General features: G+C 37.7%; 3 protein-coding genes across 6 annotated transcripts in view; 2 read left to right on the forward strand and 1 right to left on the reverse strand.

Annotated features, from left to right (window-relative positions):
- Positions 1 to 25650, reverse strand: part of LOC114462870 (formin-like protein 20) — a 474381-nt gene that overhangs the window by 410659 nt on the left and 38072 nt on the right. The window lies entirely within an intron of this gene.
- Positions 278 to 8929, forward strand: ift52 (intraflagellar transport 52 homolog (Chlamydomonas)). Of its 2 annotated transcripts, none has more exons than XM_028445954.1 (14): positions 278 to 435; positions 612 to 750; positions 3017 to 3104; positions 3244 to 3373; positions 3476 to 3551; positions 3639 to 3710; positions 3790 to 3916; positions 4001 to 4084; positions 4153 to 4221; positions 6175 to 6329; positions 6409 to 6496; positions 8334 to 8442; positions 8534 to 8679; positions 8757 to 8929. In XM_028445954.1, exons 2-14 carry the CDS (start codon positions 641 to 643, stop codon positions 8796 to 8798), a joined length of 1296 nt encoding a protein of 431 aa, XP_028301755.1. In that variant the 5' UTR covers positions 278 to 435; positions 612 to 640; the 3' UTR covers positions 8799 to 8929. The 2 variants fall into 2 exon arrangements, with proteins under 2 accessions (XP_028301755.1, XP_028301756.1); XM_028445955.1 differs by having other exon boundaries at positions 278 to 430.
- On the forward strand, positions 11584 to 24986 carry mybl2b (v-myb avian myeloblastosis viral oncogene homolog-like 2b). 2 transcript variants are annotated; one of them, XM_028445942.1, is made up of 15 exons: positions 11584 to 11823; positions 12182 to 12278; positions 12371 to 12442; positions 17484 to 17576; positions 17669 to 17889; positions 19723 to 19855; positions 19935 to 19994; positions 20085 to 20285; positions 20368 to 20640; positions 20752 to 20870; positions 21816 to 21915; positions 22006 to 22116; positions 24028 to 24087; positions 24184 to 24318; positions 24394 to 24986. In XM_028445942.1, the coding sequence occupies exons 1-15, from the start codon at positions 11804 to 11806 to the stop codon at positions 24520 to 24522; spliced, it is 1824 nt and encodes a 607-aa protein (XP_028301743.1). In that variant the 5' UTR covers positions 11584 to 11803; the 3' UTR covers positions 24523 to 24986. The 2 variants fall into 2 exon arrangements, with proteins under 2 accessions (XP_028301743.1, XP_028301742.1); XM_028445941.1 differs by having other exon boundaries at positions 20728 to 20870; positions 24394 to 24984.

Consider the following 25650-nt stretch of genomic DNA (forward strand, 5'->3'; position numbering starts at 1 on the left):
ATAACCGCCTTAGTTGTCAAATATTACTACATGGATAAGAATTTTGGAGATCTTGCTATTTTCAAGGTAAATTAAAAAATAAATTGTAAATTCTTAACCAAAGAGTATTTTTCATAATTATACAGTAAAACAGTTTAACTGGCAATATTTTGTGCATTTTTTTAAATTTTTTTTATTATTTGTAGGATATTCTGAAGAGAGATAATCAGCTATTTTTCGGAAAACAAAACTGTCCAACCTGGCAACATCCGTTGCTAGGCGCTCTGGTTACCATGTTTCTCCCATAATGCACCATTACTAAACAAGCCCTGGAATAGTTAACATTTGTTAGCAGATAATGTCTAATTTAATGAACTGGCACAATTCACTCATTTTCATGCATTTGTGGTTGTAGGTGAAGAGATTTTAAGGACAAACAACAGCTGCAAATGTAAGGTAGAGACTGTTCTTAAAATATTAGCTCTGTGTTAGCTTCTTAGCTACGTGTGCTATCGGTACTATGCATTTAGTTCTGTTTACATGTAGATAGACTGATGTTATGGATGATATGTTTAGTAAAGATGGATGGAAGACGTTTCCATAAACAGCGTTAACAGGATTTTTCTCCTCAGGTGGTGTGTGAAGATTTCTACCGTTACACATGGAGGACAACATTGTGGTCATCAATGCCTCTAAAAGAGAGCTGTTTACTGCCAACAATGGATACAAATCCATGCAGAAAAGACTAAGGTCTCAGTGGAAAATTCAAAGGTATTAATTCATTTCATTGTCTTTAATGAGATTGTTTTACATCAGAGGTCTCGTGCTCCTCCTTGGTTTTGTGTGTATTTCTGCTCCCATGCGCCTTGTTCGAGCCCGATATGTTTTTTTTTAATTTTTTTATTTAATTAAACCCGAAATTTAATAACTGGCCAGTAATGCAACAAGATGCTGAGCCCAAAACGTAAGAAGTGTGCGTGCACAAATTTACGCATACGCATTTGTGTATACATGATACTCAGTGGTTCCCAAGCAGGGGTACGTGTACCCCTAGAGGTACAGGAGCACATTGCAAGGGGTACTCGGAAAGATTTAGCTTAGTTTGAAAATAATTGGGTAATGTTCCTAGTTCCTTTTTAGGCAATTATTTGGACAAAGTCACCACAAACGAACAGTCAAATTTGGGTGACTTGGGGCGACCTTGGCCCAGTGGTAGGTCCAGTAACCCACACTATCCAAGTCATTGTCATTGTGTCCTTGGGCAAGGCACTTTACCCACATTGCCTGATATGAATGGGTATGAATTGTGCATGAATGTTGGTGGTGGTCAGAGAGGCCGTAGGCGTGAAATGGCAGCCAGGCTTCTGTCAGTATGCCCAAGGGCAGCTGTGGCTACATTGTAGCTTACCACCAGCGGTAAGACTGATGTGAGAGACTGGTGTAAATGAATAATAGTTTTTGTAACACGCTTTGAGTCTCCTCAAAAAAAGCGCTATATAAATCTAAGCTATTATTATTATTATTATTATTATTATTATTATTATAGTAAAATTGCTCAATAAAAAAATGTTTTTGTAATTAATTGAAACAGGATTATTTGATGCTGTAGAGGCCATTTCATCACACTTTTCACACATATTAAACAATAATTAGCAACATTCAACAAAGGAGACTGTATTTACTTACTACTGAAGCAATTTAACCTAAAAAGGTAGAAAATGTTGATGTTTCAACATGAAACACTATTTCTTGTAATTTATGCAATTGTTTTCATTGAATTTTATAGAAAATCCAGCTTGTGTTTTTTTAAATGTATCTCATATCACATTATATATAACCACTGACCATATACAGAGGTTTGCAACACTTAAAAACATTTGTCACAATGTGTCAGTGAAAATAAACACTCAAAGATGGTTAATTTAATACCAAAACTCCAGCAGTATTTAACTACATCTCTCATCTGTATATATCTTTGTGAATTTGAGTCCTCGAAAGGATCAGATTTTAGATGGAACTCATTGGTGACTAGAGCTCCCGGGGGCACGTCACATGGTACATGTGGGCTACCTGGTGCCCGCAGGCACTGTGTTGGTGACCCCTGGTCTAACATCACAATTTATGAAAAAAAGTTATCTTTTCACTTTTTCTGCATGTACCACCTTCAGGGCAAAATATTCACTTGTGTCCTGATGTATTCCACTTTCTATCACGTATTTGCTCACATGAAGAAATCATTTGATATTTACATGTCAGTGGCAGTAGTGTTTTGACCATGTTTGGGTCATTTATGATTGTAATCACGTAATTGATAATTAATTACAATTATGTTGTATTTGTAATTTAAAAATATGTTACTGTCATAATCGTAATTAAATTGTAATTGAGTTCAGATAATTGACTTTGTAATTGCCATGAAAATTCTATGAAAAAATGGGGAACCATGTTAAAGTTTTATGTACAGTTGTACACATATGTAGTTAATTATTGTTAAATATGTTTCATATCAAGCTTTCCCACGTTTTACCATACCAAAAATATTAACAACCTCTATTTTCATTGATTAAAAAGCCTAACAAGGTAATCAATAGAAAGGAAAGGAATTAGCTGATAGATATTTGTTTTTAGTGTATTTGACAGCTGATTTAGGACCCGTTATTATTAGAGATGCTAACACAAGAGGAAGGTTAACTTTTATTAGGCTTTTATTTCAGGCTCAGTAATTGTGATTAATTGTAATTGAATTGAAGTACTTAAGAATGTAATTGTAATTGACTTTATTGTAATTTAATTATAATTGGAAAAAATGGTGGTAACAGTAACCGGAATTGAATTGTATAAAATGTAATTATAACTGAAAGATGTAACTGAGACCAACCCTGGTTTTGACTGATCCTGCACTCTTCTTCAGTTTTTTACTCGTTCAAATAAATATATAGTAATAGGTGATTATATATTTCCTTTATCTGTTTACACTTGCTATGTTGCAGTTTTAATTGTTGCTGCCGTTTCTTAATGTTCCTGCATGTTGTCATAGTTTGAAGGATGAGATATCTTCTGAGAAGTTGAAGGGTGTTAAGTTGTGGGTGACTGCTGGTCCAAGGGAGAAGTTTACAGCATCTGAGGTAAGATGAGGCTTTCTACTGATTTATTTTTTTTTTTTTTTTATGAGTTTGAAAACCCTGGACTAAAACCATGCTGTAATTTGACGTGTTAAGTTTATGTTTTTCTGTTATTTATACTTTGCATCCACTTTGTTTTCAGCTGGAGGTGCTGAAGCTCTACCTGGACAGTGGAGGCAATATGTTGGTCATGCTTGGTGAAGGAGGAGAAACACAATTTGACACAAATATAAATTTTCTTCTTGAAGAGTATGGAATAATGGTTAACAGTGGTGCGTGTAGAATCCTCAGTCCCGAGTCATCTGAAATTGTTGTCTGTGATAGTTTTTTTTCCTTTTTGCATAACTGTGTTGCACATTTTTCTGCTTTATCAGATGCTGTGGTGAGGAATGTTTATTACAAATACTTCCATCCAAAAGAGGCACTTGTTTCCAATGGTGTATTGAACAGGTTTGTCATTTCATGATTTTTTTAAGACATCGTATTGATGTATTAAATAAGCCGAAGCTCTCTTTTTATTATAATTTTTTATTTTAGAGAAATCAGCCGTGCTGCAGGTAAAGTAGTTACAGGAGTGATTGAAGAGGAAAGCGTTGGAAACAATGCTCAGTAAGCAACTGAACTTTATGTGTACGACAGGTTGGAAAGACAGATAGTAGATCCAAACTAACCCGTTTGATTTGTGTAGAGCTCTGACATTTGTGTATCCATACGGTGCCACGTTGGGCGTGATGAGGCCTGCTGTGGCTGTTCTCTCCACTGGATTTCTGTGCTTTCCCATCAACAGGCCTGTGTTGGCCTTCCATCAGGTTAAGGTCAGTGGCACACAACTTAAATCTACTTCCTGTTTATATATATATATATGCATTTGTGAGTTGATGATGTCATGTCTAATGCAGGAGTCTGGTAAACTGGTTGTTTTGGGTTCCTGTCACATGTTCAGTGACCAATACATCGACAAAGAGGAGAACAGTAAAATAATGGTTTGTATTATTATTTCTGTCCCACACTGTAATTGGCTCATCACTGATGCATGCTATTTTTACACCAGGATGTCATCATCCAGTGGCTGATGACTGATAATATCCAGTTGAATCAGATTGACGCTAAGGATCCAGAGGTGAGCAAGTACCACTGGCCTCATTTTGAACAGTTTCACAAGCACAAAACGAGGCCTGAAAGATGCTTGTTACTGGTTTGAATCCAACCTGGGCTATCCCTAACTGCTTGTGTTGTATTTTTAGATGTGGGGAAATCTCTGCACTGGTGGTGAATTGAAGATTGATCTCATACATTTAATGTCCTCTCAGATCGGAGTTATACAGTAGATATGCATAATAGTGATGTGATGATTAATCGTAAGGCAGTTAAAAATCGATTCATAGGTATCACGGTTGATATCGATACTCTGAAAATTGAATCACAGTACTTTTTTTAAACAGCAGAGGGCGCTACCTATTTATCTATTTATCCTTCTTGTCCAGAAGTGTAGGCGGCGGGCGGAATCGCCTACTACTCTTAAATATGTTCATAAATAATTCCTTACCCCTTTAGCACCGAAAGAATATCTGTAATATTACGTGAATATCTGTAAAAGTCATGTTTTTCTATTAGCTCTGTCTGCTAGCATAGCATCTCTTCTTCACTGCTAGAATAACTGCATGCCAACTGACCATTGGGTTAACAGCGCCCTCTGCCGGGCCAAACAAATATCTGACGTAAATACAGTGCAATGACTGGTTTTTTTTAAAGTCCAATTGTTAAGGCACAAAATACATTTTCAGTTGCACTTTTAAAAAGAAAAGGAACTATTATGCAATTTTGCATTGTTTACTATAGAACCAGAATTTAAATTAATAGGCTTCTTCTTCATTTGTATTATTACTTTATTTATTTCATTCAGGATTTATTTTTAGTTAAATTGCATTGTTTTAAATAGTTTATCAAGGGATTCTTTTTACAATTAAAAATTAAAAGGAAAATAGTACAGTAATTTCTAGTTTTCCCCCCCCAAAAAAAAGGAATATTTTTCAGTCATAATTTGTCTACAGTCCCATTTTGTAAAATAAATTGTGAGCGAATCGTACCGTGAACCCAGTATTGTGAATTGAATCGTATCGGGAGCTGAGTGAATCGTTACATCTCTAATGCATAATCATAAATACCAAAGCATGCTGTGTTTTGATGTGTTTCATTAGTGTGTGATTAGGTTCATGTATGCAAATGTTTTCATATTAGGGCTTTGGAGTGAACCATTACCCACTGGTCGCACAGCCACCTGCACATAGAGACCAGTGTTTTTTTCTGCTCCTCAGAATACAGCTGCTATGATGAAAATGATCTTGTAGCATGTTAACCACCTCACATTGATGGTAAAGAGGTGGAATTTGTGTGTCGATGACTGCGTTAAAGAGTTACTGATGCTGGAAGTCCGAATCTGTGAATATCTTTCCAACTTTACCGTCAGGTATCGGACTCCTGGTAAAATGGAATTAACCTTCAGCAGACTTCAATACTGCCCCCTAGTGGAGGGGTGGTGCTTATTAAACATGTTGATCAGGACCTTTGTGTGTAAATATGAGCGAAACTGCGTTGTTTGTCTGAAAAATAAATGCACACACAGGCTGATCCACAAATGCACTTTACACAATTCACAAGCACAATTGAAGATTTACACACGATAATTAATGAGGATTTCACACACATTATAAAACATATACAGTATATAAATTGTGGATGTATTTGTGAATCTGAAAAACGTGAAAATCTAAAAAAAATACATTTGAAAATTGTGGATATATTTGTGAGTATTTTTTAGACAAATCTCTTCCCATATTATTTGTGACGGCACTACTGTGACCACCAAATGTATGATAGAAGATGAAGTGAATTTACCTGCACAAACTGTAGGGTTGATTGTGATCTTTTTTCTATAAATGAGAATTTGTTTTATGGCAGCACTTTTTCAGATTTTCAGTGCGTGTACACTTTTAGTATGAATGCTATACAACGCTTTATAAAAGAGGCCCCTGATCTCTATCAATCTAACCTGTTGTTTCTTTTTCTCCCACAGATCACAGATTACACCATGTTGCCAGACACCGGACGCTTGTCAGATCACCTCAGAGTTTGTTTACAAGTGGGTGATGAAAAGCCCCGGGACTTCACATCCAGCTTCAGCTTGTCTTCGTTTGACTTGTCAACAGAGGCTTTACCCCAAGTGATCAGGTTAGGCTGTAAAATACAAAGTTAACCAATCAGTGGTGGTGTTTCTGAGTATTTGCTCCATTGTCCTGTTTTCAAACAGTGCTTATAAGCAGCTCAATGTGAAAGACGAGCCCCTTCAGCTGATCACACCACAGTTTGAAACTCCACTGCCTCAGCTTCAGCCAGCTGTAAGTGTTCATCCTTTGGCAGCCTGTATTTGACTAAATTATTTAACACATGTGTTGCTGTAATGTTAAAAGGGAACTTGTGGAATAGGCATGCACAATAAACTTGGCTATGAGATTCTTTTAAAAGCTGTGTGGGAACCTGAAAAAGGACAATACAATTTGAAATTACCCTATAACTTTTAAATTGTATAAAATGTTGAGTGTATGTTGAATGTATGAAAATTGTAGTTCTCTGGTTTATAAAGAGACAGACATGTGACTTTATGGCTACTAGAGTGTATTCCAGGTCATTGAGTTAGTAGGTATTTTTTATTACTGCAAGTGAGGAATGAATTTGCTTGAAGAAAATTTTCCAGTGCCATTTTACAAGGCAATGGGTATAGGGGGAAAGTTGCTCCTTCTGTGAGACTGGACAAACATGCATTCACTCAGACAGACCTGCCAAATAGGCGGTATCCCTTTCCCTGGGCACCACTTTATAAATGCAACTATCTTTGGTGCCATTTTTTTAATACCCGAGCAAGTATTTTAACAGCGTTGCTTAAAGGAGTTTCTCTTAATCCCAGTAGAAAATTAGTTTTTAAATTTCATTATAGGGCATAAAACGTTTTATTCACACATTTTAGATTCATTAATAATAAGTTAAAAGATATTTAGCATGTGGATGCAGCTAACATTTAAAAATAAATAAATAGAGTGCACCTGGAAGCACAGACATCATGGAATGGAATTACCAGGAGAGAAAAATAATAGTCTTGTATTAACTCTTTGATCATTTGAGCAAAGGTGTAAGAGGAATGCCAGTCTAGTGACCCAAAAGTATTTGAAGTATGAAGGTTTGACTCAAAATGTCAGACAGGTGGTTTGTTGAGTCATTACTGAACAAACCAGGGCAAGTTTGTTTTGAAGCTTTTATGAAGACTTAAGCTGTGTTCAAAATGGCACACTCCATACTATACACTACTAACTCGATGATTATAGACCGTCTACGATATACTAAAAGTATGATTAGGATGATGACCGTTGCCACTGAAGAATACGTCCAAGTTTCCCAAGATGCATTTGGGAAGCACACTGAGGCTAAATATTTCCGTAGATTGTCCACCTTTGAAAGTTCTGAAAACATTTTAAGTGAGAAAGTGACCAAGTACAATATCAACATGTAGTCATTTGATTCTTAAAACTTGCGTTAAAGGTAGGGTCGATGATTTTCTCCAGATACACTTTTTAACTTTTTGTTTGAAATTTTCTTTATGTCCTGACAGAATTTAAGATCTTATGTGCTCTGAAAAAGGGACGAAGAAAATCTATCATCTGTAAAACTTCGACCAATGAAAAAAGATGGTTAGTTTTTCTTTAACCAATCACGTCTCCCTGCTTGTTCTCGAGCCCTGCGTGCACGAGCCCACACTCAAAGCGCGTCACCGGTGACAGAGGATGAAGCTACATTGAAAATCAAACTAGCTTTCAAAATCATCTAGCCTACCTTTAACACATTTTGGAGAGCCGCCATTGTGCTGCTGACCTAACTTCTGATAAATTCAAAACAAGCGTTAAAAACTAATGGAAGACAAGAGATGTGTACGACCAGTGTTCTACTCGTGCATACTTAAAATGTTCCGATATAGTATACATCCGGGTATTTCTCGTGTAATCAAACTTTTTATACTATTGAATGTGAACGCACTACTAACTCATTTTGGTGAGAAACAGTATCAATAATACGTTAGTATGTGACGAACGGACTTAGATTTGGTTTAGTACATCTCCATGGTAGACAACCTTTTAAAGAAAGGCCTCCCATTTAAACCCTGGTCCCCTTTGCCCTGCTTTTCAGGTCTTTCCACCAGCTTTAAATGATTTACCTCCACCCATGCTGGATCTGTTTGATCTTGACGAAACATTCTCGTCAGAAAAAGTGCGCCTCGCTCAGCTCGCTTATAAATGTAAGCGAAAAACATTTAATCATGATTTAAACCTTGGTTATTTTTTAAAGTGATATTCATGCTTTTTGTTCTTCTACCCTTATCCACTCAGGCACAGATGATGATCTGGAGTTTTATGTGCGGAAGTGTGGGGAAATATTGGGGGTGACTTCGAAGCTGGATAAAGAGAAGCGAGACGCTAAACACATTTTGGAACATATTTTTTTCCAGGTTGTGGAGTTCAAGAAACTTAATCAGGTACAGTTGTACATCAAGTATTTAAGTTATAATGCAATGCTTAAAATGCCTTTTCTAAAATGGGTTTTGTTTTGCAGGAGCATGATATTGACCCAGAGAACCAGTTCCCTCCTCCCTGAAGAAAAATATTCAACTTATGACCAAAAATTTTGTACAAGTACTATTACATGCATTTTTTATATACATCTTATTGAGATCAATGTGTAATGGATTTACATCATCTTTATTTAATAAATGCTTCTAAAATATGCTCCAAGCTTCCATTTTTTGAATCTGTAACAAAAAAAAAAAAAAAACATTGTTAATTATATAGGGAAGCAAAAAATAAATGTTAAGACATGAATTAACTAAACGTTACCTTTCCCTGATGGCCACAGTAGAAATTGGTCCGATCCTTAAATTCATGGTGATAGTATATGTTAAGAGAAGCTTTAGACAGTGGTGTTGGAGCTTATGTTCGCTTCACTGTTAGAATCCATGAAAAGTCTTGGGCTGTTTCCATCAGATTTGATCACAGACTCGTCCCATGACATCTGTAAGGCATTCAGGTCACTGTACGACTGCTCAAAACCAGTGGTTTTTTTAGCCTTTTGTAGAAACATTTGTGGAGTCGAAGACTTTGTCTGCAGAGGCACAGCCAGATGACACGAATCAACGTCCTGGGGGTTTAGGTTGTTCAGTGAAAACTTGAGACAAGGAGAATTGGTGTCGGATGAAAAGCGGCGAGACACCTGGAAGAACACTCTGATGTCAGAACCATCGGCTGCGTTGCTGTTCAACACCCCCGATGTAGAAAGTGGGTCAATAATTGCAGACGGCAAACTCTGCTCTTCAAAAAACTTTTTGTTGAGCTGTGATGGAGGGGAGCACTCAGAGTCTTTCAGATCTAGAACACAAAACATTTTTGTTATCTTTTTGTCCAGATACACACAAACATTGAAACACATTAAACCACTGTTCATACCTGAGATAACACGCCCTGTCTCCATTGTTTTCACAGGCCACACAATGCAGCTTGAGCTGCCAGCTGGCCTTTTAAAAAGTTGTTAATTTGTCCCAGCTGGAGCCAGGAGGGACTATCAGGAAAGAGTGGGCGGGGCCATTCATTTTGTGGCTTGTTGTTCCAAAGCAAGAGTTTGAAATGGGTATTTGGGACCCCATGGGTTTCCCCATAATATATCCTGTTTTCCTATTCTGTAGCAGAGGCTCCCAGTTTGAACACTGTATCCATATATAAACTATTTTTTTAAGACCTAATTTTTTTTTTAGTTTTTACATACTAATAAAGTATTTAAAACAGATTTTTTTTAAGAGCATTTTCCTTTTTGAAATTTTGGATAAAAATTGCAACTTAGCGTGCTATTTTTTTTTTTTTAGCTGTTGTGTTTTTAATGGTATATCCACAATGTCGTCATAGGTTCACTGAATGAGCCTTTCTCACAAACCATCATAATTAGGTTGCTTTAGACATTATAATATGAATTAATAATAATCATGATTGATCATATTTGTGCACTTGTATTTAATCCTCATTTAATTAACAGTTTTTAACTTAATTATGTACGTTTTATTTTTCTTTCTTTGTTTAGTATTTCTTCTTTTCATTTGTAATATTTCTGGAGCTTCTGTGAGATAAGTAATTTCTCCCTGTGATAAATAAATTACTTCTGATTCTGATGATCCAAAGTGTCTCCTCAAAAGATTTGAGAACCATTTGAAAAGATGGACAAACAAGGAGTGTGTTGGCTATAGACTCAGTATTAGGGTACACAATCTGTATGTCTTTATTCAAGAGTCTTCTCCATGCAAGTTAGGTGAACTGCATTTTAGCTCGCTGAGAGAAAATCTTACGGAGCCCGCCAGGGGACATCACGAGGAAATTAGTTATTGTGTTTTATCGCAAAAATATTGCGTTGTTTTGCAATAGTATTGCTTTATTTTAAAATAGTTATTGCGTTTTATTGCAAATTATATTATATATATATATATATATATATATATATATATATATATATATATATATATATATATATATATATATATATATCACAGGATATCAAATAAACATTCAAATTTACCAGAGTTGGAAATGATGCAAATTCAGGCAAAATACTTGCCTGAAAACAGTGTACGTAGTGTGCTAAATTGTTGGTTTTATGATGAATTTCATTTTTGTGGCAATAATTTCCAACCAGGGGTACAGGAGTACATTGCAAGGGGGTAGTATTCGGAAACATTTAATATTTTTAGTTTTAGTTTTTTACCTTGTCTGCACATGCTGTTGAATATCAACACTATACGTAGCGCAATATTTTTGTGACAGCTATGCATGTTTTATTATTGCAATGAAATAAATAAATTTATTTTATTGCAATTGTGACCATCACACCAGCCCTCCCTAAGGAAGAGTAACAAAAACTTTATTAAAAGGAGAATATAAAAAGAGGGCAGTGTTACACCTTGGTGAGGGGTAAAAGAACATGGAAGATGGGGCCATTTTAGGAAATATTTTTTATTTATTTTTTTTAAATCATAGGAAATCTTTCATAGTTCCTTTTTTAAGCTTTTTTTTTTTTTTTTTGACAATTTAAGATAAACTTCAGTACCGACTTTTCTTGTAGTTTATTTTAAAAGAAGTAATTTTCTGCTTTAGAGGCCAGACAATAATATTAATTAGCTATATTTTATACATTACAAAGGATATTTTTCTATTTACGTATTGAAGTAATCCCATTTCTTTATTTATTTTCTTTTATTTAAATATACTTATTATTTTATGTTGCCTTCCTTTGGGAATCAATGAGACACAGGGACGAGTTATATGGTGTGATATGTTTATTTTATTTTTGTACCTTTTGCGCAGCCGCTTTGCGCACGTACGTCACAGGGAGGATTGAGCTGGAGAAGAGCGCGAGATAGGAACAGTGGAGCGCGGACATCCAGGGTGCTGAGCTAAGCTGAGCTTCAACGGGTCACTGCGGCTTCATGGATCATCATCGTTGAACAGTAGCACATCACTCAGCACAGCTCTCTCATCTTTAACACAAACTGCATCCAACTGTGTTTGTGTGAGAGGTTGAACCGGCGTGTAAAAGTCTGACCTCACAACAGCTTAAACGGAAAGATGTCCTGGTGGTCGCGCGGGTAAGACAGCTGTGTGTTGCTATGGATAACTTTATGGTTAGCACAGTTTCATTCAACGCATAATAGCGTGTTAATATGTCATGTCGTGTTGTCCAGTTAAAGTAAATGTTTAGCTTCGACTTGTCCTGTTATGTATGCTCCCTGCTTGTGCCGCCCTTTTTGTGGACAGACTGATACAAAGATCCTAGCAGTGGGAACGGTTCCTTTTGGCTGAAATAACTCCAACAAACTGATTAAACTCGCACCTAAACATGCATATTTGCATGCGATCTGACTACAAGTCAAACATTTGATGTTATAAAGCTGTCCTGCGCTAACAGCTAAGCTCACCTCACCTCTCAGCTGTTGTTGTTCTCAGAGATGATGGAGAGGAGGCCATGCTCCAAGATACCGACTCAGATGTAGCAGAGCAAAGGGACGGGGGCAAGGGGAAGGTGAAGTGGACCCAAGAAGAGGTGATCTACCTTTTTAGTGTCACAGTGATCCCTAATGTGTGGGAACAGTTAGTGGATGGCGGGACACTGATATCATTTATTTTTCCCCCAAGGATGACAAGCTGAAGGCGCTGGTTAAAAAACTGGGACCCCAAGACTGGAAAAATATAGCCTCCTACATACACGTGAGTCGAGCTAACTGTTATATTAAAGGTGCTATGATGTAAGTCTGGGTTGAAAAGTCCACAGCAGATACAATGCCATTAACCAACACGTTTAAATATTTACATGCTGCAGAGTCTGGTGAACTGACTCATACCATTGTAGAATTAACAAAGTGATTGAGTGAACTAGGGCTGGGCAATATATCGAGATTATAGAGTTTTCTCTTTTGGCGATATAGAAAATTATAATCGCCTTTATCCATATATATATATATATATATATAAAGTGTCTATTTGTACAGTTTCTGTATGGACAACCCCTGGTACTATTGTTACGTTTACCGAAGTACAAGTACGTAGCGTCTTAGGTTTAAGGTTAGGGTTCGGTTATAATCCAATGTTGCAACAATTTTTAGGGTTTAGGGTTTAGAGTAAGGTTTAGTCTTTGTCACACGACCAAAACTGGCCAATGACTGACCTATAACGTGACCTTAACTGGCTGCGTACGGATAGAACATCAGTATACTGATACGGCAACCGTACGGATAGCTACTGCCATATATATACTGCTGCATGATAATGGCCAAAATGATTATCATGTTATTTGGATTAATATTTTAATCACAATTATTTATCATTTTAGAGAAAACGTCTGTATTTTTATCTACTTACTTTTTAACAAACAATATGAGAATACTTTAGAGTGCAAAAGAACAGCTTTAAACAAGAATATTGATAAATACTAAAATGTACCCAAGAATTTGCCAAAATTTACTATGGGCTAACTATCAATACACTGTTACAAACAGAGTGCAACGTCTTGAAAACAATTACAGCGTATAAAGAAACGTTGAGAACATTAGGCCTAAGTCTACAGGTTCTGAGCAAGAAACACCAGCCTGTCAACATGTTCTGCCTTGAGTGCTGCTAGATTCATTAAATGATTACTACTAACTAATTAGGTACTTATGTCAATCAACTCATGGGGGCGTGTCGACACATTCAACACGAGCGCCCCACCTAAAAAAAATCCTAAAACTAAAAAAGATTAAGTGAAAAAATACAATTTTTATTTTATATCTCTGAAAGACAATAAATTGAAAAAGTGTCCTATGAACAGTGACAATGTTTTAGTGCAACATTTCTGTAAATAAGTGTCAACATACCAATGTAAAAAAATAAATATCTCCAACAGTGCTTTCTCTAAACAAAAAATAGGGTCTTTCATTATAGTGCAATATTCCAGTAAACAATATATCGGTTCCTTCAACAAACAGTGACAAAATTTCTGTGAAGACCTACCTGTACATTTGAGTGAAAAAGCAGAAAAGCTCTTGAAAAAAAAATGATACTTAGCGCTGGTGAGAACCCTAGTATTGTGACTAGGAGTGTGATAATATCTCGATACAACGATATATCGCGATGTTTAGTCTAGCGATACGTTATCGATTCACTGGCGCCAAACATCAATATTTATTTATTTATTTAAAGGAAAAAAACACTGCAGCCCAAAAGGAAGGGCTCTGCACTAACTTTTCCAGTGGTGGCACGAGTGTGACCAACTTTTTCAGTTGGTCACACCAGCACAGAATATGGTCGCACCCTTTTTTTTGAACGGGGTGGGTGTACATGATAGCCATGCATGCTGATGTATAGTTGACTTAACTGGCATACCGTAGTTTTGTATGAAGTAAAGATTGACAATGACTTGAGATATTTGCAAAATGTTTTTCTGCAACAAGCAGTGGCTGAAATAACAGGTCATTTATTTTATATATTTTTAAAAGAAAACGTGGCAATTTAAAAAAATAAATAAATAAATAACAGCAAAGCATAACAACAGGTTACATGTATTCTGTTTTTTATTTTTGCAGAAAGGCTGTATACTAGAATTACCTTAACCGTAGCATAACTTAGCATCTGCAATGATTCACCCCATGGAATTAAAATCAGAGGGTCCAGCTCTTATAGTGGGGTCTCCTAATCCTCTTCCCCTGGTCAGGGGTCTGCAACCTTTACTCTACAAGGAACCATTTAACCTCATCTCACCTGGATTAAAGTCCGAAAAATACCTTCTCAGTGAAGACGATACCGTGATTTAAATTCTATACAGTTAAACTTATATAGAATAATGTTTGATTTGATTTATATTGATCATGTAAATGGAAACTTAAAAACAGTTTAAAATTAAATGAATTGACATCAAGAAATAAAACAGTATCTTGCATCTTCAAATTTTTACACATCTCAGTTTACATGAACACAATGTTATATAAAGAAGTTTTTTTTTAGTTTATGTATTTGAAAGGCTACAAAAAGTAACTTGAATTTGATAACGCATGATCATGTGATCAACACATGCTAATTGCTCATTTATTACCACACATAAAGCATGTATATTTAACCGGCACATTGGTGGTTAAATGAATCTGTCCCCACACAATTAAAATCTCTATTTTCTTCCAGAATAGTGTTTTTGTTGGTTTAGTTATCTTACCAGGGATTTAAAACTTAAGGTTCGCCACAGGAAAGTTCATGGTTTGTAGATGTTGCAGGAGGTGAAGTAGGAAGGTGCTGAGTCATTGCACAACGTGATTTATTTTTAGGTTAACAAATAGCTATATCTTGATTTTATTTGTCATTAATCATTAATAGCTTCTGTAAAAAAATAACTCTTCATTTCAATAGTTTTTTTAAAGTTATAGGGAGCCATTGCAAGAGTCAAAGGGCCACATTAGGCCCCAGAGCTGCAGGTTGCAGACAACTGCTCTGGGAGATTCACAGCTGAACATCTGGCCTGGCATCATAGTCCATCAGTTCTGGTCCCTCCATGCTGATTCTGATGAGCGTGTACGCTCTATCGCTGAGCTCAGCACGTTTTTCCTTTTTGCTGCTGCCTTCAATGTGAGCATGCACTCAGTGAAGGACTCGTTATGCCTGGCTCTGTTTGCGGACCGCATGCACTCCAAAGGAGCACATTGGTGTTTATACTCAGTGCATTCACCGATGCATTACCCGCAGCCAAGTTGCGCGAGTGTGCACCGTCTGCTCACCAGCAGCGAGAGAGAGAGAGAGGTGCACTCTGTGGGACGTGACAAAGAGCTCAGCCACTCCGTCCAAAATAAGGTCACCCATACAAAATTTTCACTCACACACATTGAAAATATACTCGCATATGCGACCATTTTGGTCGCAGTCTCGGGCCCTGCCAAAAGGTATTGTAATGACGTGACTCAAGCCGTTATCACAGTTTTACAGGCTTTAATGGAGGTCATAGTAACACGCCAAAAATAAACAATCAAACACACAAAGAACCGCCCTCCACCATCATACACTCACACTACCGTGGGAACAGAATTGTTCGCTAGTCTTTTCTCTGCTTACGCCCGTCCTTTCCCCAACCTCCCAGCCAATCAACACTCAGAACACATGTAAACAAACACACACAGTGGCAGAGAAAGCTGCACTTAACCATGATGCCTTCTCGGCCATGGGAAATCTCAACATCAGTTAACCACTGAATACACACAAGTGGAACATAACCAGAATATAGAACCCAGTACGTTACAGTATGCAGACCGGAACCCGACGGGCCGTGCGTGGATTGCAGACCTGACTGAAGCACGCAATCATATTTGTTCCCTGCGCTCCAGCAGCAAGTGAGTAATCAGCAAAATCAGTAAATAATATTCACTGAATGTGAACGATGAACAATGAAACGCAACACAACACCGTCAATATCCCGTCCCATGACTAGCAGAAATCACTTTAGAAATGATACCACAACAATATAGAAGTGTTTTTGTGTTTATTAAAAAATAATATTAATGTAACAGAGATTTAAAAAAAAATTAAAAGTTATAAATGAAGCCTAGCCCAGCTCGACAGCTGAGCGGGAAAATGAGGCCCGAGCCCGGCCCGCACTTGGATTTTTTATTGCTAAAAATCTAGATTCTGGGGAGCGCTTATTAGGCGCATCGCCCTGCTCCTACCGTCTTGGCTGCATTAAACAGCGCCTAATCCACCTTAAACCCCATTTAAACTGCCAAAAACTACGCAAATCATCACTGACTCCTAAATACAGAGGCAACCAGTGCCTGTGAAACTCCGTCCGTTTCTCATGTAGAGCAGCAGCGCTCTGAGCAGCTTTACCAAATCAGTGTGTTAACAACATCTCATCAGACCTACAGAAGATCCGTGAGAAAAGCTGCATGTTGTTGTGGATGAGACCATCAATGCCAGGGTAATGCACTGACTGAAATGTTTATTTGTCATATGCAGTGAAATTTTCCAGTTTGCATAAAACACATTCATTCTGCTTGTTAAGCAGCACTGATATGTGTCCATGTGCACAGAGAAGTTGATAATACTAGCACTGAAATGACTATTTTCTGCATTAATTTTGTCTTTAATGATTTAAAGTTAATTTGCACAAACATCATTTTGGTGAAGCATTATTTTGTATCAGTCTTCCCTTGAAGACTTAAACATAACACAAGGACATGTGACTAGTTGTGGTCAGTGTGTGTTAAAAAGAGCCACTGTGCAGTATACACTGTTTTACTTGGCTGCCATTCATGTGATGTAGATTGACAATGTTTTGTAATTCCTGTGAAATGGATAGGGATGTAACGATTCATTTGTGGCACAATCTTTAAAAAACACGAAAAGGTGAAGTTTAATTCTAAAATGCTAAAACTGTCACAAATGGATGAATGAAATTCTTAAATCTGGAGTTATTGTTGGACTAATCATAGGAAAGGGTTTAGACGAGCCTGCAGTGTTAACACTACATAACATGAACTTAACTAAGAGCTACTTGTGATATAACAAAAATGATAAGGTACATGGGACAAAAAGGTTGAGAAACACAGTAATAAATCATTGCTACTGACTCAAATACATTGATATTACTAGATCATCATGTTATAATTTAAGAAATAGGTTTTGCTTTGCTTGTGAAATGCTTCGTAATTGTTTGAAGGTGTCCCAAGCTTTGATATCTGATTTGTGTGATCCACATTAACAGGTCATTTTATTTTGTATGTTGTGTTTGGAACAGAATCACACTGAACACCAGTGTCAACACCGTTGGCACAAAGTCTTAGATCCAGAACTGGTTAAAGGCCCCTGGACTAAAGAGGAGGATGAGAAGGTAGGTGCTTCTCCGGTGTTGTTTGTAGGTATTATCCAGTGTGACGAGCGGAATCCACCTTTTGTTCACATTCCCAGTGGTTTGTCTTGCAGGTTATTGAGCTCGTCAACCTTTACGGCAACAAACAGTGGGCGCTGGTGGCCAGGCATCTCAAGGGTCGACTAGGAAAGCAGTGTAGAGAGCGCTGGCACAACCATCTCAACCCTAATGTGAAGAAGTCTTCGTGGACAGCTGAGGAAGATCTCATCATCTACAAAGCCCACTGCCTTCTGGGAAACCGATGGGCCGAGATCGCCAAACTGCTTCCTGGAAGGTATACAATCAGCCTCTCTGCTCGGGCTCATGTTATATGATTTGTGTCTGACTAAATTTATTTTTAAGTCATTCTGGAGTGTCAGCTTAATAACAAATGTAAATGTATTGGAAATGTGACAGAGGTGAAAACTGAAAAGAAGCATCTGTGATGCACTGTCAGACGTCAGAGTTTTTCTGCTGCAAGACAAACCTGAAAATTGGGCTGCTCAATTAATCAAAATTCAATTACAATTTTGATTATTACACTCAACGATTACAAAAATAACATAATCGATTATATATGTTTTATTCGCAAAATAAAACAACCCCACGATTTCTGACATCTACAAATAATAAAGCTTGGCACACACATTATTAATACTAACTTTGAGTTGTTTAATCCACGCACATGCAAGCTCCTCCCCTCCGCCCCACGTGGTGGTTAGCACGTCTGCCTCACAGCAAGAAGGTCCTGGGTTCAAGCCCTGGGGTGGACTGGCGGTGTACCTCCGCCCAGCGCCCAATGAGAGCCGGAAATTGGCACCGGCAGACCCCCGCGACCCTGATAAACGGAAATTAGTGGGTTTGAAGATGGATGTATGGGAACACGTTTGGTTTGATGATGAAGACCTGGAGCAAAGACTCATCAAGTGCAATAAGTGTTGTTTTGTGCAAAGTAAACATACTTGATTTTAGTGTTTGAAGGATTTTATTTATGTTTAAAAAATATATTTTACAGTTTTTTTTTTGTACCAAAAATAAATAACTTTTTGGTTGACAAATAATCGTTTGAATAATTGCGATTTCAATTATGACTAAAATAATCGTGACTATTATTATTTTTCTATAATCAAGCAGCCCTACCTGAAATTCATCAAATCGGGAAGTTGTAGGGTCGCGACAGAACGAGCGCGGGTGCAGCTTACGTACGCAATTGTACGCAGGATTTGTGCGATTGTATTCACATTTTACAGTTCATGTACCGGTACGTGCATTCATTTTCACTCAACGCCTTAATATCATCCATCCATTCAGTTTCTGACCCGCTTGCTCCTTTTTTCAGTTTCGCAGGAGCCTTAATATGAACATTTAATTACATGAGCTAATGTCTCACTGTTGACATCTATAACGCAGCAGGCTTGGGTATGATTATGTGGATCTATAATAGACCGAGGCAATACATCAAGTTTTCTGTTTTAGCATTATAGAAAATACAGTATTGCCTATATCAATATATTCCTATTTTATAGCTTAGGTTATATTAAAATACTTCTTTTTGGAGTTGCTGCTTTCACTACTTCTCAGAACAGCACGACAAGCACAATTAGATGGATTACTGAGTGTGTCCTAACCCAGACCTTCCCCTAAACAAGCCACACTACTACACCTTGCTGGACAAAAGGCAAAAAGTGGCAGAATTGTCTTTTTGTTATGACTTTGAGTTAAACATCTTGAGATTTGTATCGTATATCGCCAATTGGAGAAAAAATATAGAGATATGAATTTTGGTCCGTATCACCCAGCCCTAATATATAACTAACTGATATGTGAGAACATTAAAAGTATGAGATGAATCTTGCTTCAATTCACCACCTCTCCATCAGCACCGTTGTTTCCCCACGTCTTTAAAGTGTCTGTGCGCCAGGTTCAGAGTTAGCGCACATTCTCACGCTACGCTTATTTTTATGAATCACAAGCTTTGCGTGAAAAGGCCTCCTTTTTGGTGCGCGCAACAGTTATAAATGGCCCCTGCAGACTGTTATTGAAATGGGTACTTGAGTAGCAAACTGCTTACTCTGCTTGTTTGTATCACCTGTCTAAGTGATGTGCTCTCATATGACACTGTTTACAGGACTGACAATGCAGTAAAAAATCACTGGAATTCAACTATCAAACGCAAGTTAGAGATGGGTTTCTTTGCCGGGGAAGAATTCAGTCCAAATGAACTCGAAGACCTTTTGGCTGATGTCAACAAAGACGTACAGGTGGGTTACTTTCCTCTAATGTTTCTATTTAAAACCCCCACTTTACTCACAGTAATGCATGAAAATTGTATAAACACAGTTGGCCAGCTGTTCTCACGACGGCCCAGACAAGGACCCAGAACAGAGCAGTTATTCTTTAGTAAGTTGTTGTTCTCAGTCATTTCACCACATTTACAAACCCAAAGCTTTAAATATTGGTGCCACACTACAGCTGTTTCACACGTTACAGGAATTATCAGCCAACGACAAAGCTGATCCCAGTGACGCAGGACACCCAAGCCCCGCCCCCTCTTCAAGGGGCAGTCTCAGCCCCGGTGCTGAAGCTGATGCTACAGGACAGATAAGCAGCACTAGCTGGGTGGTGGACAGCTCAGGTTTTCTGGCTCCCACTGACCCAGTGCTAAAGGAAGTGCTGGACATGGTAGATGGGGTAAATTCCAACAAAACTCTACTCAAACTCACACAAGGTCTGTGTCTATAGATGATAATAAAACTGTTTTCTCTTCACTAAGGACCTGGACAGCTGGTGTAACATTGAAGCCTTTGACCTACCCGAGGACAGTCAAAGCCCAGAGCGCCACCTGTTCCGTCTGGAAGGCAGCGCCTTGCAGGAGCTCAGCAAAGGAAACAAAGGGGAGCTGATCCCCATCTCCCCTGGAGGGGTCACGCCACCCTCCATACTGACCCGTCGAAACCGCAGACGCATCAACTTGTCTCCTGATGCTGATCATTCAATGACTCCAAAGAGCACTCCTGTCAAAATACTACCTTTCTCACCATCCCAAGTATGATCAAGATGTTATTTCTTTGTCTATGATGCTGCTGTTTTATAATGCCATTTTCTGACTGAAAGAATGATTTTTTATTTTCAGTTTCTTAACATGTGGACCAAGCAGGACAGCCATGACCTGGAGAATCCGTCCCTGACATCCACACCAGTCTGCAGCCAGAAAGCCATTGTCACCACCCCACTGCAGCGGGACAAGACTCCACTCATTCAGAAGGAAAATTCAGTGTAAGTAACCAGTGACTCTGTGAAGTAAGGGTCTAAGAAAAAATTGGTATAGCGCTATCTCGTGACATTTCACCGCACGATTATCATATTGATCCAAAAAATGTCTAAATTGATTTTTTTAATCACGTTTTTTAACGAGAAAAAAAACGTTAAATTGCACTAACTATTTAAAACATATTGGCTTTGCAGAGTGCACCACCTGGTTAAAATAGGGCTGTGCCTTTATTTATTGTCATATATGGTTACACGTATATTAAATTTGTTCTCTGCATTTGACCCATCCCCGAGGAGCAGTGGCTGCCCACTCCTAGTCACTAGGTGTCAGTGAATCATATCGCACCTTGTTAAACTACCTCACTTCTCAATGCATTTTAGCTTGAAAGTTGAATGCGCTTTATTTTCATAAAACATACTGAGCACTTTGATAGATGTATGTTGTTCCTTTTTTCCCCAAATAATCTGTTGTAGAAGCAAAAGTTAAACTTCTTTTTTGAAAAAATTAATTTGACCGTTTGATAAACATCGCACTTGTTTTTGATATTGGTACTTGAATTGCAGTTAGTTATCATGTACTTGTTTTAAATAAAGAAGAAATAAATTGTATTTTATTCCAGTTTGTACTTGTAAAGGTGAAATTTGTTATTATTGATATCGTGATGCTTATCGTATTGTTTATTATCAAGATTTATCGTATCGTGACGTACAAATCGTGAATCGTATCGTCAGATTCAAGATCACACAAAAGTTGTAAAAAAAAATTTGATATTCGGTGCCAGTGTATCGATAACATACCGCAAGATGACATATTGCGACATATCGTATCGATATTTTGGCACACCCTACCATATTACCTTTTATATAATATTTAGTGATTCATGCCTGCTTTTTTTAACACAGGTCTTGCTCGGGTCATGCTCAGTTCTTAAACTCTTTATTTCCTCACAGGTTCGTTACACCCAAACGCAAGTCCATGCTGTGTACGACCCCCCGGACTCCAACGCCGTTCAAAAACGCCTTGGAGAAGTACGGTGCCTTGCTGCCTCTGGTCAGTGTCTGCCTTAACCATCAGAGTACACTTTCCTGTATAACTTGGATTTTCCTTCACATGTATTTTTTTGGGTTCTTTCCCCCACAGCCTCAGACGCCAAACCGTGAGGAAGACATAAATGAGGTCATCCTCAGGGATTCAGAGATCGACCTGGTTGTTGTACGCTGCACACCTCCAGAGCAAAAGCGCAAAACTTGGGTAAATGCACGTTTGATGTTAGTTTTTAATTACAAAAAAGGATTTGAATATGCTTACTACACATGTGTGTTTTCACATTTACTCCAGTTTTGTTCCCTCCAAGTAACTCTTATCATGTATTACTAATGCAATTATGGTACATGTCACTGTTGTCCATGTTCATGTGATTACTTTCACTTAATCATTAAAAAGGCTTTGTGTTTCAGCAAATGATAACATTAATTAATCTGCACTTGCTTTTGAGTTTGGTAAATGTACTCTACATAGGCGCTAGGGGTGTGCCATCTAAGGAACCTCACGATACAATTACAATTCAGAGTGCTACGCTTAGTGGCTAGTAGGCTACTTCATATTTTTAAACAAGGTATGTGTCAATATCCATTAACTAAAGTAACCAAACAAATGTATCTCCATTATCTTTTATTTATGTCAAATCACCAAATCCAGCAGGAACCATGTTACAAAAGAAAAATATTATCTTTTGCACTTTATTCAATCTGATCTAACACAAAAGCTCTCTCATTCAATAAAAATAAAGAAAGATTTCCAAACAAAATCCCCAATGAGCAGCATAAATCACACAAGAAACTAAACATTTTGCTGCAGCTTTAAAAACATAAAACCTACAATATTGGGCTTTTAAATAAAAGGTGGATGGATAGAGGAACTCAATGAATAATTAAATCATTCCAGAGCAGGTTAGTGCAGAGGTAAATGTGCAGCAGTGGGACGTGGCTTCTGCGGTACACATCTAGGCAGATAGCAAAATATTTGTTGGCCCTAGCGATCCACCACTCAGGCATTACGAGGCAGTATAACGGCTACTAAAATGTAACTAATTGTGTGTTCACAATTTATCTTTATACTGGATTATCTATATACTGAACGTGAAGATATTTTTACTATGGTCTACTGCCGGTGGTCATTCATATACATTAATGTCTATAAGTCCCGCCTTTGTCATATAGACCCTTATACAAATGCGCCAAGCACCGCAATCTCCCAGCCAATAGGCTTTGACTGTAGCCGAGTGTCAATCAAAGTGAATGTGCGTGCGTAAACTATGCACGGAAACGAGGCCGCACGTCACAACAGCAAACGGGTATCACTCTGAGCAGCATAGCGTCATCATGGAGGAGTGCTCCAAAGCTCTTACCTCAGAAATATCCATCACCAAAAGAATAACGATTACCCATAGACCTACAGTATATGTTCCGCGATGTGCGTGCACAAACGTGCAGGTGTGGCTCCTGGTAGGATTGCAGGGGAGGAAGTGGAACTGTTGAGGGCGGAACATCGAGACATTCTCTCAGAAACTCCAGATAGTAGCTTTAAGGGAGCAGGCTTATAATCGTAGGCTCATTGGTTTTAATCTCCATGGTCCATCACTGTGGGATGTTAATCAGTCCCTTATATTAACCCTAACTGCCCCTCTGGGAGGGGTTAAATGCATAGAGCAAATTTTGTGTATGTAGCTTTAAATATATGAAGAGAAACTGCAGTGTTTGTTTTACCTGAGAGGTCATTTGAGAGGGAGGAGCTCACATTCTTATAGGGTAGGAGGAGCCAGGATTGTCAGGAGGAGGAGTTTCCACCTTATGATGTAATACAGTATTTGAGGAAAAATTCAACTCTCTCATTTGGAGCTGACTTTTTATAAAAATAGGGAGGGAGGAAACAGAACTTTTTCAACTTTGGCCATGTGAATAGAGCTGAAGGACGTATATCACTATAGCAAAACCATTATAAAGTGAAACCTTCACAATACTGCCCCTTTATAAAAAAAAAAAGTGGAAGCCAAACACGACTTGACCAAATTCCCCAAACCTGTTCAAAGTCTTTTCTGCACAGCTTTGGAGTCACTTGTATTTTGAAATGATTGATTCTACTAAGAGTTTGTTTCCCCCACAGCATCGCCCTCCTATGAAGAAAGTGCGAAAGTCGTTAGCGCTGGATGTGATGGAACGCCAGGTGAAACACTACTACCAAATACTGAATTTAGAGCGTATCAGTATTTGGAGCCAACATTATGGTTTGTCCTAACTGCTGGTATTTTCCACCTGGCAGCAAGAAGAACCCATATTGGTGTCACTTAGTTCTTCTGCATTGTGTCATCCGAAGAGAGAAAATATACTGGACCAGGGCTTTCTTCTGGGACCAAGTGACAACCCCTTTATCTCTAACACTGTTTCCTCAGCTCCAGTATGTCTCATCTCTTAATAACACTATCATCAGGAATCTGTGACTTCTTTTTAATTGAAATATTTTCTTTCCCAGATGTCAAAAGAATGGATGACAATTGCATGTGGACAAACTAAAGACCAACTCTTCATGACAGAAAAAGCACGACGTTACCTTCGTACAATGAAGTCTCACCCTCCAAACCGAGCCCTCATTCTTTCCTAAGTCCAACATGTTACACACAGTTTTGTCTGGGGTTATTTATTTTCACAAGTGGCTTGTTTTTTTTTAGGTTTAGTACTATGTTCCAACAAAGTATTGATCCAATAACTACATTCGTCGCCTTCGAGCAAAAAGGATCTTTTAGGCATTGATTTATCTGTCGGTACAGTGCAGTACGTACATAAAAAGAAATCAAGGCTGTAACAAATAATCACTGAAGAAGAAGAAAAATCTGTTTCTGTAAATTAATAGTTTTAAAGTTGTAAACTGTACAAACACAAGTTGTAAGTATTTGAGGAAGGTGAGGTTGTTGTAGGGACAATTAAGCACATGTATAGTCTCACATAAACCACTACCAAAGTGGTTTGCAGCTTGTTAAGAATCAGTTTTGAAGTTTTTAACAATGTAGGTATGTAGTTTATATTCAAGCTGGGGTGTGGTGGACCTGTCAGTCTAAATATTGATGGTGAAGGTGGTATTTCTCACTGTTTGTAAATGTTAAGTTGTATGTTTTACATTATCATACAACCTTTTGTTAATGGAAAATAAAACTTGAATGAACTTGGTGCTTCCTGAGTGTTTCTGATATGAATAATTAAATTAGGATAGTATGATGTCATTTTCTTAATTTAGCTAATTTAAAGGTTTTCTGTGTGATTCTATAAATACATTTAGCAGATGGTAGAACAACATATCATATGTCACCATTTAATTATAAAAGTTGTAGTCAAGACCAGGGACTACCATACCAAGTTATTTGGAGATTGAGACTAAACCATAACTTCAAAACGTGACCTTGTAAAGCCTGAATCATACAATAATTGACAGAAAATTCCAATGTTTTGAAACTGGAGCCTTTATTGGTCCCTAGGAACAACTAAATATATACAGTATATATAATTTGTATCATATTTTATACATCAGGTCTCAATGCTTAAATATTGTTATTTTAAACCAACATGTCAACAAATTTGTAATTCCATACATAACGTACATAAGAACATTATTTAGTGCAACTTTCATGCAACAATGAGATATCCACCAATAGAATGGGCACAGTGAAGTCTAACATATCGCATTCCACTTACTTTTCCTCACTTTGTGGTTCACAAACTTTTTATTGTGCTCTTC

This window comes from Gouania willdenowi, chromosome 5 (assembly GCF_900634775.1).
Source record: "Gouania willdenowi chromosome 5, fGouWil2.1, whole genome shotgun sequence".
Lineage (NCBI taxonomy): Eukaryota > Metazoa > Chordata > Actinopteri > Blenniiformes > Gobiesocidae > Gouania > Gouania willdenowi.

Bases quoted from the DNA above. Each gene is read 5' to 3' on its own strand.
- ift52 (XM_028445954.1), top strand. From the start codon at position 641: ATGGAGGACAACATTGTGGTCATCAATGCCTCTAAAAGAGAGCTGTTT. The intron at 4,222-6,174 runs GTGAGCAAGTAC...TTTCTCCCACAG, and splicing joins TTGACGCTAAGGATCCAGAG to ATCACAGATTACACCATGTT. The intron at 6,330-6,408 runs GTTAGGCTGTAA...GTTTTCAAACAG, and splicing joins GCTTTACCCCAAGTGATCAG to TGCTTATAAGCAGCTCAATG.
- mybl2b (XM_028445941.1), top strand. From the start codon at position 11,804: ATGTCCTGGTGGTCGCGCGG. The intron at 12,279-12,370 runs GTGATCTACCTT...TTTTCCCCCAAG, and splicing joins TGAAGTGGACCCAAGAAGAG to GATGACAAGCTGAAGGCGCT. The intron at 20,641-20,727 runs GTATGATCAAGA...TTTTATTTTCAG, and splicing joins TACCTTTCTCACCATCCCAA to TTTCTTAACATGTGGACCAA.